The sequence below is a fragment of the Pholis gunnellus genome (genome assembly GCF_910591455.1).
Source record: "Pholis gunnellus genome assembly, chromosome: 7".
NCBI classification, from domain to species: Eukaryota; Metazoa; Chordata; class Actinopteri; order Perciformes; family Pholidae; genus Pholis; species Pholis gunnellus.
In genome coordinates this window covers 5,330,414-5,344,628 of record NC_136533.1, presented here as the reverse complement: position 1 = coordinate 5,344,628, position 14,215 = coordinate 5,330,414, and the positions used below count along the sequence as shown (strand labels likewise).

The following is a 14,215-nucleotide window of genomic DNA, read 5'->3' as shown; positions in this document are numbered from 1 at the left end:
ACTCCTCCATCCACCTGTCACTCCCTCCCGTCGACCGTGGAAATAAGACGGTTTCTTTTATTTAATCACCTTTAACGGAAAAAAAAAATGGCGAGCAGCTTCTCGAGAATCCTGTCCTCCAAACGGAGAATCGGTGTCCTGACGTTCGTGGGTGGCTCAGTAACGGCTGGACTTCTGCTCCACCGGGAACATGTCAGCGCAGGAAACCCCATACGCAGGAGCTACCCGGCCAGGTAACGTTCCGTCCGTTACATGGCTTTAAAACACACTGTATGTCATGACGGTGATTCATTAAGAAGTCCTCATAAATAAGGACAATTACGCAAAATATGCGAAATTGTGTTCTCCAGTGTTCATTTAAGCTGATGGAGAGAAAAAAGGCGGGGTGCAAAGTAACGGTCACCCTGACTTTAATAAAACCTATATGAATTTACAATGTACATGCTTTAAACTAACCGTTATTGACGTGTAATAGCGCATTTTTTGGGTGTGGGGAAAACCGTGTGAAATGTGTTTTTAAATTGGTGTCGCCATCAACCGAAATTAAGACACAACGCAGATTTAACAATCAGCAACTCTCATGGTAGAAGTGTAAAGTAGTAATATGTTATATCTGACTCTTCCCTAGTGAGCATTTGTCAGTTGAAAAGACGTTGGTTCAAAAGTGGAAGTTTTTTCGCCGACTATTTATAGACGTTGATTAAACGTTCACACTTAGACCAGATTTCAAAGGGATTTGCAATACTAAAATGTCTCGTCCTCTACATTGTGCTAATAATAGAATATCATCATTTTAGAGGTTTACTAAGAATCCACATCCACATTTATCAGTTGAAAACCAATATTGGACAAATCCCGTTGAAATGGGATTTGAAATGCGATTTCAACCAAATATCAACGTTGAAATCCGGGTTAGTGCTCACTGGGAACCCTTTACATCCTGCAAGAAGTGGCCAAGAAGGACGGTAAAATAAGCTGCCACTACAGTGAGCATAACATGATATTTATGGTATTGTAATGATGATATTTCGGTTTGCAATATTGGAATAAATTAGTTCAAGTACTTACAGAGTAGCCTATGTTGTTAGCGTAAAGCCTCATTTATTCCGTCAGCTTGTTCACTTCGCTCATCAACTCAGTAGCAGCTGGCTCAAATCGTGGCGTGTTTCCAGACACTGCATGTTTCAAAGTTAGAGAGAAGTCCCTGCACATGCGTGTTCCAGCAGTAAACACAGAGTCGTATTTTATGTGAACATACAGACAGAATGTGCTCTGCTCTCATTACGATGTCCTGGGAGCTTCTTGTTGACAGCACACAGTCTATAGTTCCATATTTACAACGTTTTATATGAAACATTAAATCAAGTCTTCGTGTAGAACACATATCACCGACCAGCATAATACGACTTTTGAGAAATACGTTCAAAGTAGCCAATATCGCGTCTCTTTCAACCTACAACTGAACAAACCATCAATGTTTTAAAACAAATTGGCGTTTTGTGACACGTTGATATTGTAACCGTAATTTAGACGGTTGAAAAGACGGTGAAAATAGGTCTTAGACGTTCAGACCCCATTTCAACCCGTTTTCAACCAGAAATCAACGTTGAAATCCGGGCTAGTGCTCACTGGATTATTACACACATATGTAATATGTAATATCTGTTGGTTTGCCCCATAGGAGGACATGCTGGTGAATGGGAACGTGTTTAAGGAGGTGTGATGCGCACGTGTTCAACTGGTCATTGCTCTCCGTTTGTCTGAGGTCACCTCGGTTGTGTTTCAACGGCCATTGATGGCTTTTTGTTCTTCTTATCAAGTTTTATTGACATAAATAACAAGCCATAATCATAATCTAAGACCATACACTGAATCCTGCCAGCAGGATACGCCCCAACTCTTCTGTTGTTAATCATTGAACGTGGTGCAAAGGGAACAGATAAGGCTAACGGAAAGAATTGTGAGCTTTGTGGTTATGCTGGTGAATCAGACTAATATCAAAGCAGGTTTATTTTTGATTGATAACCACAGCGATATCGGTTTAAATGATCTTTTTGTAATGTACTCCAAGCGGTGATAAATCCATCATTGTATGTATTGTATGTTGTGTATGTAAGTATGCCCGAGGACCCTGGAGCTCTTTGGCGTTGTTACATCCTGCAATGAAAACAGTCACCAATGCATATGATACGATACGCACGTATTACTGGAGCACATTCAGTGTGATGGTAAATATCTGGAACCACATCTGTGTCTGCGGCCCGCTGTGTTTTCCTGGCATTGAAAATGTTGTAACGAGTGTTGGAAATGACCTTTTTTGTACTCCTGCCACTGGGGCTAGTGGAGTCCAAATGATACCAGCCACTCAATAGATAACATTGTTGTTTTTTGGGGGCTGGTGAGAAATCTAGCAGCCATTTGGCTGTTGTCTGGTGCTAACATCCAACCCTGGTTGTAATGCGGTGGCTTAGGGGGTCGGGACGCCAACCTCAGGCTGCAGCTTGTGTTGAAACTCTCCATTTAATTTCCTGTCGTCCCTCGAGTGGTGCTATCAAGTAAAGGCATAACATCCCCGGAAAATGATAATAATAAAAACATAAAACATCCTTAGAGCAGACGGTGTGCAGCATCTTCTCAACTCATTGTTGTGGATGAAAGGATAACTTGTGCCTTGTTTTTGCCTTGTGTTTACCCAAATCATCATCAGTAATGTTTTGTTCTGTTGTTCGGTGGAAATGATATAATGCAGTTTTTGTATGATTTAAACATGTTTAAATCTTAGCCTTCCTTATCTTTTGGCAGACAGCAGGAAACAGGAACCCATAAGCTACTTAGTCTGTGCTGCTTCTGCAATTTTATTTTAGTCATTGTCATGCCAAACCTAATTTCATTCGGCTCTTGGAAGTTATTGTGTTTGGATAAAAGCCAGGTTCTGACTGCAGCTTTCTTTTTGTTTCCATACTAGCTTGTCATTATTCTTTTTTTAATTCATCAACATAAATCTAAAGATTTTCTTCTGCATCAGCGTTAAGTGAAAGGTGTTTTTAACATCTCATGTGAAACACTGTACAGTAGCTGTTCTTCTTATCAAATTGCCATTTTTCAGCCTTGAGCCATAAGATTCAGTTGTCTTCTACATATCATTTAGCTTGTATTTATAATGTCCCCGTGTTTACCACGCTATTATCCTCACCTATAATAACACCAGTAGACGCATTGTGCAGCAGGGAGTCCCATAGCCACAAGGTAACAGGTTGAAACCCCAGTAAACTGAGTACGTGCCATTTGGAAGTGTCCTTGAGTGAGTAAGTCGTTGCTGCACCTGCTCCAAGGGCACAGCTCCGTGGTTAACCTCTAGCCACACAGCTAAAACCAGCTTTCTCTCTCTCTCAAAGATCGATGCAGCAATATGTTATCTTGAGTTTGTGTTTGTGCAGTGCGGAGTACCCTGACCTGCGTATGCACAACAACTGCATGGCCACTCACCTGACACCTGCCATCTACGCCAAGCTGTGTGATAAGGCCACTCCCAACGGGTACACGCTGGACCTGGCCATTCAGACGGGCGTGGACAACCCGGGGCACCCCTTCATCAAGACCGTGGGCATGGTGGCCGGAGACGAGGAGACTTACGAGGTCAGGCTTCATTGGGTTTCTTTTCAAACACACACACATGCAAGCTCCTCGCTGTTCACAGGAAGGCGTTGGCGCATCTCCATGTGTATGAGTGAGTCATGGCTGACCACAGCCTCCCCCAGGCCACCGGAGTCTAAACTGCAGAAGAATACATAGTAAATATAAGTACTGCAAAGCGGTATTGGTATGTAAAAAAAACTGTCATTTGCCCAACCCAGCTTCCTCTTACTGTCAATTTTAGGTGAAAACAGTCGTCAGAAATGTGCTTTACTACAACTAAAGGAATGCAGCCACCCATCCTCCCTGCTCTGTTCCAGAGGAAGGAGTATAACAACAGAGAGTTTTAAGATAGGACGCCTCTTATGGGATGTCTGTGTCTATCTATAGTGAGGGTCTAACTATATTTCCATTTTAATCATCTACTTTCTTTAGATGCCACAGAAATAACTACAAATCTTCCAGTATCTGATCTGTGGGAGTGTTAAAGTTGCTCTTTAAAGTATGTGTTGCAGGTTCACAATCTAGATTATTAATTAAATACAGTTTGTGACCATGTCAAATATTCTTTACAGCTTCCTGTTCTGGTGTTTGTCATTTTGTCTGATATTTCATTTTTGTATTCTAGCTCATCTTTATCATACAGTGTCTCTAAAATGTGTTGCAATATGTGATTTATAGTTAATCCACCTTTTAACATGTGTAGATGGATCTTTGTGTTTGGTCATATGGGTGCGGTTTTTACTGCAGCTGGTAAGTAAACAAAAGAGCAGGGAGTGCGGAACCATACCCTGTTTAAAAAGGGTTGTGATAAGGCTGTTCGTATAGATTTATAGACTGGACCACAGAGTAACGTAGATCTCCAGAACACTCCATGCTTTTGTGCATCAACTCCCACTGAGGCAAATTTAACTAGAGGGAAATGTTTGATACACATGTATGCTGAATATACAAATTATCAGGGAAACATGCTCTTTAAATACTCATTGATGAGGTGAATCCAGTCTTTATTTGTTGTTTAATCAACCCAATGTAGATTATGAGAAACAGATTAAAACGTTGATGTACTTTATATGAGATGTAGCTTGTGTAAAAGCTATACTGTAGCCACAGTGCCTGTAAATAAAGTGCTGACATGTCCTTAAGGAAAACAGTGAACAAAGTAAAAAGAGATTTCCTCTCCCTGATCAAAACATAAAAGGTACCCTCTGTGAAGCATCTTCTCTGAACCGAGATAGAGTCACTGCTTGTGCTTTTCACAGTCGTTTTGGTTTGGTGTACAGTCTTGTGGTCCACATTAAATCTCAGCCTGTGTAGATGTGGATAATCCCAGATGTCACATCTTTTAAATCCAGCTTTTAGTATGGAATATGTATTAATGCTTAAAAGGTTTAATATTTTTAAATTCTGTGTCTGTTTCAGGTATTTGCAGACCTGCTGGACCCCGTCATCAGAGAGAGGCACAACGGGTACGACCCCAGCACCATGAAGCACCCCACCGACCTGGATGCCAGCAAGGTGATACTACGGACAACGCAGAGCGTCTTCTTGTCAGAGAACTCAAATCAGTGATGTGCAGAATATACTTAGAAATGTTCCCCTCCCTGCTTTTGTTTCAGATCCACTCGGGCAACTTTGACTCGCGTTACGTGCTGTCGTCCAGGGTGAGAACGGGCCGCAGCATCCGAGGGCTTAGCCTGCCGCCCGCCTGCACCCGGGCGGAGCGCAGGGAGGTGGAGCGGGTGGTGGTGGACGCCCTCGCCGGCCTGAAGGACGACCTGGACGGGAAGTACTACAGTCTCACTCAGATGACCGACAAGGAGCAGCAACAGCTCATTGATGTGAGTGATGCAGGGAACATTGACAGAAGTCTTTTGGATCTAAAAATACTTGCAGCAACAACCTACAAAGTGACGTTAATGCCGAGTGTATGGATCTGATTCCCAATGAGGTTATTTATGTAAACAAACATGTGCACTCTTAGAAAAGATGTTTAGTCTACTGTGGATGTGGTTACAACTTACTTTATGTTCTAGCAGAGGAAAACAAAATAAGGAGCAGAAGATTTTTATCATGTTATCAGAAATGCTTGTGGGTCGAGCGGACGTGTCATTTTCTCTCTCCGACCCACAATGAGAGAGATCGACCACATTAATGAATTCTGAAGTCCCACACCTTTGTTTCTGTCTCCCTGTGACTATACTGTCTAATCCAAGTGAGCCATTGTTGGCACTTTGAGTGTAAAATGTCTGTTCTCTGAATTTATAATAGGACCACTTCCTGTTCGACAAGCCGGTGTCCCCCCTCCTGACGTGCGCAGGCATGGCTCGTGATTGGCCTGATGCCCGTGGTATCTGGTGAGTGATGCGTTTCCAAATTTCAATTGCAAGTTAATAGTTGCTCTTGTTTTTCTTATTTGCCGTTTTATACTTACTGTAGTGGCAATCTTCCCTCCGTCCAATAGTCCACATTACTACTACTGTTACAGTCTGTGTTTGGCAATAAGCTTGACGCGTAATGATTCTTCAGAGACAGTAACTCCGTTTAAAAAGGTTTACTCAACAAAAATAAAGTTACAAGGAACATTCTGTGCTCAACTTGTCACAGCGTTGGCACAATGGTCAAAAAACTAACTTGCTCTGCAAACTGATTAACCTCAACTGAGGGCTATTGGCTGTGACGTAGTCAGTAGCGCAACTAAAGGAGCATTTCCACATTTTTGTTACATAAATCACTTCAGACATCTTACTAAGTCTCATATGGCTCTTACACTTAGTATAGTATAGAACACCATCCAAAATGACTCTGAGGCTGCTGTCTAGTTCATTGTATTTTAGAGACTGTGACTTTAAGTGTAAATACTTTTCCTGTCTATTTTATTGGGTTGTTTAGTAAATTGGGGTCACCAGAAGAGAGGGAAATACAGCATTTGTGTCTGAATCTCCTTATAATGTTGCCAAGACTGAGCAAGTACAAATTAAAAAGCAAAGGTCCCAGGATCGACCCTTGTGGAGCTCCTCAGAAATCTTTAGTTTCGAGTTGTAAAACTTCAAATGGAAACAGTGGAGCTCCTTTCCTTTAAGGATGAAGAACAGCTGTTAACTTGTGGTTTGGTGTGACCGCATTTCTGTTCAGTCCTCCATCAGATTCTCTTGAGCATCCTCACTTCCTGCCCTGTATTTCTTCAAGGTGCAGTTGGTCGCCCATATCACTGTTGTGTTATGACAGAGTCAACATGCGCAGTAATCTTAGAGGGTACCTATTGCCAATTTTTAACAGATTTTCAGATAGTCATTCATTGTCTTTTTAGGGACAATTCTGGCATCAGTTAGATCCATTCGGAGTTGTATGAACCTCTTGCCCCATTTCCCTCCTTCCCAAATCAGGCCAGTCTTTGAATACTTAATTGTTTAGTTTCATATTTAACAGAACACAAATACGATTTTGAATAAAATGCCCCATAATCTTACATTTTACAGGCTTTTTATGAACTTTCCAATTCATTTGTGTGCTGGCACAGTTGCACCTGTAACGTCATTTCCCCGTTGCTGAGCTGTGGTGGAGGTGTATTATGCTGACAATGCTCCCTCAGAGTTTCAGCTTGTGCCCAGGAATAGCCCAATGCAGCGCGTGAGCCAGACAAAATCAATCACCAGCCTCCCTCCTCTCTCTCTCCATCTGCCAGCCTCTCCTTAATAATTCACCTTCACTTCATCCCTCCATCTTCTCTTCTTTCAGGTCCACTGGCTGCTCTTCTCTTTCTTTCTCTGGCTCGTTCTCCTCCTCTCTCCTTTCATTTTTGCACTTCCCATATGTCATGCTCCACTTTCTCTCATTTATGCTTATCATCCCCCAGCCTTCCAATACTCCTTTTTGTTTTGTTTCACTCCTTCCTCGTGTTCTTTTTCTCTGTCGTTCAAGCATCTTGCACTACTGTATTCCCTTCAAACTCCTCTCTCTTCCTCTCTCCAACCTGCCGTCTCCATTACCTATCTATTGCCTTATTAAATCTCCCACAATATTAAGGAGGTCAGTGTGGACAAAAAGTCTTTGCAGTGGCTGACGGTGGCTCTGTGCACTTCAGAATGTGACATGTGTTTGTGTCACATTTCAACAGTTGACAGTTTTCCCTGAGATTGTAGGCAGGAAGTTTATTGGGTCATCAAGATCCGATTGGTGCTTCCTCTGGGGAGCATGAATGTGTTCAGCAGATGTCACTGTACTTTGCTTTTCATATTTTTTATGATAATATTCGCAGTGGACAAATGACCGGAACCCACATGGATCTATACTTTATATATATATATATATATATATATATATATATAAATATAATATATATATGTCTCTCTGTGCAGGCACAACAACGAGAAGACCTTCCTGGTTTGGATCAATGAGGAGGATCACACCAGGGTCATCTCCATGGAGAAGGGAGGGAACATGAAGAGAGTCTTTGAGAGGTTCTGCAAAGGCCTCAAGGAGGTAAAGCTGTGTTTGTATATTTGTGTGTGTGTGTGTGTGTGTGTGTGTGTGTGTGTGTGTGTGTGTGTGTGTGTGTGTGTGTGTGTGTGGAGAGAGACTATGGATGGGATTGAGAAAGAGAAGACTGAACTTTTAATTTTGTAAAGATGTTTTACTCTGACCTGTATGCACTTTGTTTCCAAGGCATCTCAGGATGTCACATAAAAAACGGGTACAGTTGAGGACCACAGACTGGATCATAGTGGACCCTTGTGGACTTGGGCAGAGCATCTTAACGTCAGCAGCTGTAATATACAAATCTGTTTTGCTGCCATCAGATAGCTGTAGCGATTTAATCAGCAAAAGGGGAGGGCATTAATACAGTGTAAAAGCATCTAGTGTTTGCTTCCGAAAGCAAAATACAAACTGCCTGTACTAGTCATTGCCCTGCCACAGAAAGAAAACCTGTAGACAGACGCACAGAAACAGACTCTCCAAACATGGCAGCGCAAACATAAATTATTTATCTAAGCGGTCCAAGTTCCTCATTAGAGAAAGAGCAAAGGACAAACATTGCAACAGCGGGTGGTATTGCGCTGTTGCGCTGAGGGTGTGTTTGACGTAGACCTCAGTCAATTTAAGTCCAACACTCTGCCAGTGTTTGTGTCCGTCCACTCCCACCGGAGTTCATTTAACAGTCCTACAAGTCAACAACTCCATTCTCAGCTTGTCAGCTCTGAAAAATGTGAAATCAACAGCTGCTAACGAAAGTGCACATCCATCAAACGCACCAACGGCCAGAGAACACACACTCACTGTGTTGCGACTGATTCTCTCTCTCTCTCTCTCTCTCTCTCAGGTGGAGCGTCTGATCCAGGAGAGAGGCTGGGAGTTCATGTGGAACGAGAAGCTCGGTTACATCCTCACCTGTCCCTCCAACCTGGGCACCGGGCTCAGGGCCGGGGTCCACGTCAAACTGCCCCTGATGAGCAAGGTAACACAGTAAATGTAACAGAAAGAATATAGCTTGATACTCAGACTTCAGTAGATGATGGAGGATCTTTTGTGTCACTATTCTATTTGTGTCACAGTGTCTGCATGAGCTTAAAACACATCAAAGTATTAAATATTCAAGGCCTCAAAAAGAATAAAATCAATTTGTGCTGTTTAGTACTGAGTTAGTAGTGTTTTCTCATGTTTTATAACGTTATTTGCACATAATGGACCCACATGCATGCCAATTACAAGATTTGTACTATATATGGCTATTACAAAAGGCCAAGTTATTATATCTGTGTCCCTAAACTTTGAAAATGATGTTGTGCAACAGTTTATAGGGCCGAATAAGATTTTCAGAACTTTTTTTAGTCACATTCACCAGGAAACAAGCTGTTTATAACGTTCTTATTCATTAAATGTTGGTGGTTGTGATCTTAAAATGTTTGAATGATACCTGGAAGTAAAAAAATACAATTGTGCATTGAGTGATATAGTGATTAAAGTGCTTTTAAACCGCATAGAATAACCCCTCTCCCCTCAAACCCCAAGGATCCCCGTCTCAGTAAGATCCTGGACAACCTGCGTCTGCAGAAACGAGGGACTGGTGGCGTGGACACCGCTGCTGTGGGCGGTGTGTTCGACATCTCCAACCTGGACCGCCTGGGCCTGTCTGAGGTATGAATACCTCTGTAGACATGGTCCCTCCAGCGTGAATGTGTGGAGACACATGGGTTGTGTGTGGGTGACAATCTGGGCTTTGCGGCCACACGGCACGCTTGCTCAGTAAATCCTCCTCGTATAAACAAAGATTGTGAATATGAATATTTATTACATCAGTGTAGCGTTTACCACGTCACTTAGATATTAGTAATGTATTGGACAGCAGATTCATGTTTTGTGTCATCGAGTTGGATTTTGTGGAGCACAAATAGCGACTCATTTATGGCCCAAAACGGAAAGACGGTTGTTAGTTCATCAGACTAAATGGAGCTGAAGCTGTTTTACACAATCGCGAGAGGAGAAGAAGAAGAGAGGAGAGTTGTTGTCCACACTGGGACATGTAGTTTGTTGTTATGTTCTTGTTTATGCTGTCATGCCTGACAGAGTCATACAGTACAATGGAGCCGTTCTCTATTGTTGTGAGCGTGTGGTCGCTTATTTTATTCTGATTACATGGAGAGCCGGTGAGGCAACTGTTTCTGGGTCGAGGGCAGTGAGCAAATTAGTGCTCAACGTGACGCAGACTGAGAATCACTCCCAACATCTGACTCCAACATCCACTTCTGTTTTAACGAGAGCGTGGGCTGCTCACTGCTGTTTAGTCCTCCATCATCCAGGCTGAGGAGCCCTCTAGCCGGAGGAGTCAACAAATTCATAGATGGAGGAATAAGCGAAAGTAGGGACGGCTGGAGCAAAGTTCAGGAGGACAATAATAAGAAGTTTATAATCAGAGCAGAGACAGTGTTCTGGAAACACAGGGAAAGAGCTCAATAAGTCTTCCAAGATGTCATTTCATGATGGTTTAAAGCCAGAGTGCAGAACTTTTAGGAAAGTCGCCACAGACATCACAACTCCAGTATATGATGCTAAATAAAAGCTTAATCAGCATAATGTGAACTGGTTTGACAAGGGCTTGAATGTAACGGACGTTGGTGAATGTGTAAAAGTCCTGCACTCAGTATCTTAAATTATAATACTTCTCAAAAGCAAAACGTACTACCTATCTCAGGCCACTCAGCCTTGTTTTCATCACACACATTAACATGTAACTGAATACCTGTTGCATTCTCTGAATAATCTGGATGTGTTAGTTAAAGACATAATATTTCATGTTTCCTTATCTGTGAGAAAGTACAGAACATCCTGTGTTGTACCAGATGCTGCTGTTGTAAATGAGAGCTTCGGCCTGTGTCGGAGGAGGGCCGTGCTTTTGACTTTAGTTTGGGGGAAGCATTCCTCGACAAGGTTATGGACCTCTAGTTGATGCCTTCTGGCTGCTCGGTGGAGAGTGCAGACGGCTTGTGTCTGTAGTGTTCATACTGTGGTAGTGTGGGGTTTGCAGATGTCAGGGCTGCAAACTGCTCTGTGTCTGTAGCTACTAACAGTCACACCGTACCTTTAATCAGGACTAAAAGATTGTAACTATGAAAGATAATCTCCAGACGTATTTTAAAGGACCAGTGTGTAGGTTTTAGGGGGATTTATGCAGCCTCACCACTAGCTGTCACTAAACCCTGCAAACTGCTTCTTTAAGACATAAAAATAATCTGTTTAGAATAATAATTTGCATGTGATAGCTGATCTTTTTTTTTTTTGAATGCAAAAGTGGATAACGGTGCTAATATGTGATGCGTCCGTCTCTCAGGTCCAGCTGGTGCAGACAGTGGTCGATGGCGTCAACTACCTGATCGAGTGTGAGAAGAGGCTGGAGAAAGGCCAGGACATCAAGGTGCCCCCCCCCCTTAAACAATTCAAGTAGACATGACCCCCCCAACCCTCTGGGCACACACACATGCACAACCCCCCCGCTCTGTGCCCATAGATATTATAAATATCTATGTCATTGCCTCCTTTATTACCACTACTTACCTAATCAACCCTCCCTGCCCCACAGTGTACCTCTATATAATATAATCTAAGCAGCTATCTATCTGGCTCAACCAAACCAGAGTCCCAGAATACTGCTTCGGGCTTTAGTGTGTTTAAGATGCATCTGAAAGGTTTTTATCTTGAAACTCAAACCTTGCTCTTAAATGGCAGCAAACGTTAGCGAAGGATGCACAAACCGTAGGCTGTTGCAGCGGAGCAAAGATGGCCGCCAGCTCTGCCCGTCTCTGCATGGTCAAGCGGTTTCTTTGGCTCTGCTCCCAAAGCACTCCTCAGCCCACCGAACCTGGCTTCGCCTCGCCTCGGCCCCTTCCTGCATGTCCTATACTCAGCCTAACTCTCTCCTTCATTCCTGTGTGATGGTCGGTCATTCCTACTCTCTAGTGCTTGTGTCGTTCATCCATTTGTGCTCCACTCTTTACTTTCTGCTCACCGTTTCGAGTGGATTGGAATGTAGATTAACAGGGTAAGACCGAAGAGACTCGTGTTCTCCAGAGGATTTGTATGCTTGATGACACACTGGTGTCAAAATGTAATGTTATTACAACACACTGGCTGGGCTGGGTTAAGTACTGTAAGCTACTAAAGCAATATCATTCCAGCTCATCGTGAATGTCACACTGTAATGTCTTTTATTAAAGAAACCATCTATTTAACAGAAGCTCCTCTGTCAGTCTCTCATTTGTTGGTACAGCGTTACGTCTTGTTTCTACATGAACGAGACGTCATTCTTCGGTATCCAGGTAGATTTTGCCAGAGAATGAAGCCCAAGCTTTAGGTATCCATGGTCACCAAGCTGGAGGAGCGTGATTGCGATCAGCGTGGTTGCATAGTGTCATGTGACAACGTTTAGTCGGAGGCATAACAAAACTGTGTTAATGCTGAAAAGGCTTGTACTCGAGGTTCCTGTTTTCACACGCAGCCAAGACCTTTAAATTTGAGAGATTTACTTGACTTAATTAAACATTTTAGGAAAAGACAATCTTGTCAGTTAAAAGGCGAGGCAGGTGATGTTCTATACTTTTCTTGTCATCAACAAATCCCATCAACAGACCAAAACCAACAATGATCTCATCCTACTTACAAGCATTGTCTCCCTAAGCCTGTTACATTTTATTCTTCTGTGCTCCATTGTTCTCCAAACAAACACATCAGTGACACACACTGTTGGACTGGGTGACATGTTCCTTCATTAACATGAACATACTTATTAGTGCACAAAGTCTACGGCTTAAAAGAGCCACGGATTTGATACGAGGCCCAGCTGTTTCAGGTCATTGTTAGAGCTGCAGCGATTAGCAATTTATCGATAAGTCCAGCGACAGAAAATTTAAATTTATGATCATCAAATGAATATTTTAAGGTTTTAGAGTGTTAGACGGACAAAACAAGCCATGCTGAATGACATTTTTTCACTATTTTTCAGCATTTAATAGACCGAGCAATTAATCAAGAATGAATACAACTGTTAGCTGTAATGCCCGAGTAATTATTTCTTTAAATTGAAAGTATATCTCTTTAAAGATGTCTTCAGTAGGTGTTGGGGCCAAAGTGTCACAGCACCGGTTTGGGGAGCTGGAAAGAAATTGACAGACAGAATCAAACATTGTTAGTTTTGTGTCTCCTTTCACGGGTTGTTTCGACAACAAGAAAAATAAAGAATATTGCCCGACTTATCCTTTAAGCTCCGTGAAGTTACTGTTAAAACTGTGAACTTGTATAGTATGGCTCAAACTCCCATTGGACAACCACAGCATGCTGAATGCATTGTGTGCCGCCTCATCATCTGCACTCGACAGTGAATATGAACCTAAATATGAGTCCGTCCTTTTGTTTCAAAGCGGGTGCAGAGATGCCAGTGTGTTCTCTGCAGTGCAGGGAGTATCTAACGAGTGCTTTGTCCCATCCAATGAATGTATGAATAGATTTGTTATTGTCTCTAGTGTTGAAACTACAGTTTCCCCAGTGTTTTGGGACAACCAGCAGGACAACAAGGCGTCCGGTGTTCTGACGAGACGCAGCTGAGACGTCAAGTGTTTCTGTTGAGAGGAATCTGTTTCTTGGAGGATTCGGAGGGAGGCTCTGATGTCCTGAATGCATCCTCCGCCCTCCCTCCGGATCGCTCACATGTCACAAGCGTAATGCTGCAGAGCTCTTCTCTCCTCCTCCTTGTTCCAGATATGGTTGAGGAGCAAGCGGGTTGCCGTGGCAACCCCTTTGCAGAGGCAACGGAGGCTACGATTTGGGGAAATCTCAAAAAAGGGAAGGGGCTTCGTGTGGGGGACAAAGACAAACAAATCTGTCCAGTGCAGAAGAGGACTGCAGAGCGCTCAGCCACATACAAAACAGGATAAAATGGTGGTCGGATAATGACGACAATATCGTAACAGACCGTTGGATATAATTATGATTCAATATGGAAATGATTATGTAAGATATGCTGAGTGTCGGTGTGTCTGTGAAACAGTACAGATGTTTCTCAAATTCCCGTGGAGTTTCAGTGCCCCTCACAGCC

General features: G+C 42.8%; 1 protein-coding gene across 1 annotated transcript; it reads left to right on the top strand.

Moving 5' to 3' along the window:
- LOC306698689 (creatine kinase U-type, mitochondrial-like) lies at nucleotides 1–12,361 on the top strand. The gene is made up of 9 exons (XM_079163129.1): nucleotides 1–233; nucleotides 3,438–3,636; nucleotides 5,056–5,151; nucleotides 5,253–5,474; nucleotides 5,905–5,990; nucleotides 7,992–8,115; nucleotides 8,954–9,088; nucleotides 9,643–9,768; nucleotides 11,459–12,361. The coding sequence occupies exons 1-9, from the start codon at nucleotides 88–90 to the stop codon at nucleotides 11,570–11,572; spliced, it is 1,248 nt and encodes a 415-aa protein (XP_079019255.1). The 5' UTR covers nucleotides 1–87; the 3' UTR covers nucleotides 11,573–12,361.
- The last annotated feature ends 1,854 nt before the right edge of the window (nucleotides 12,362–14,215 follow it).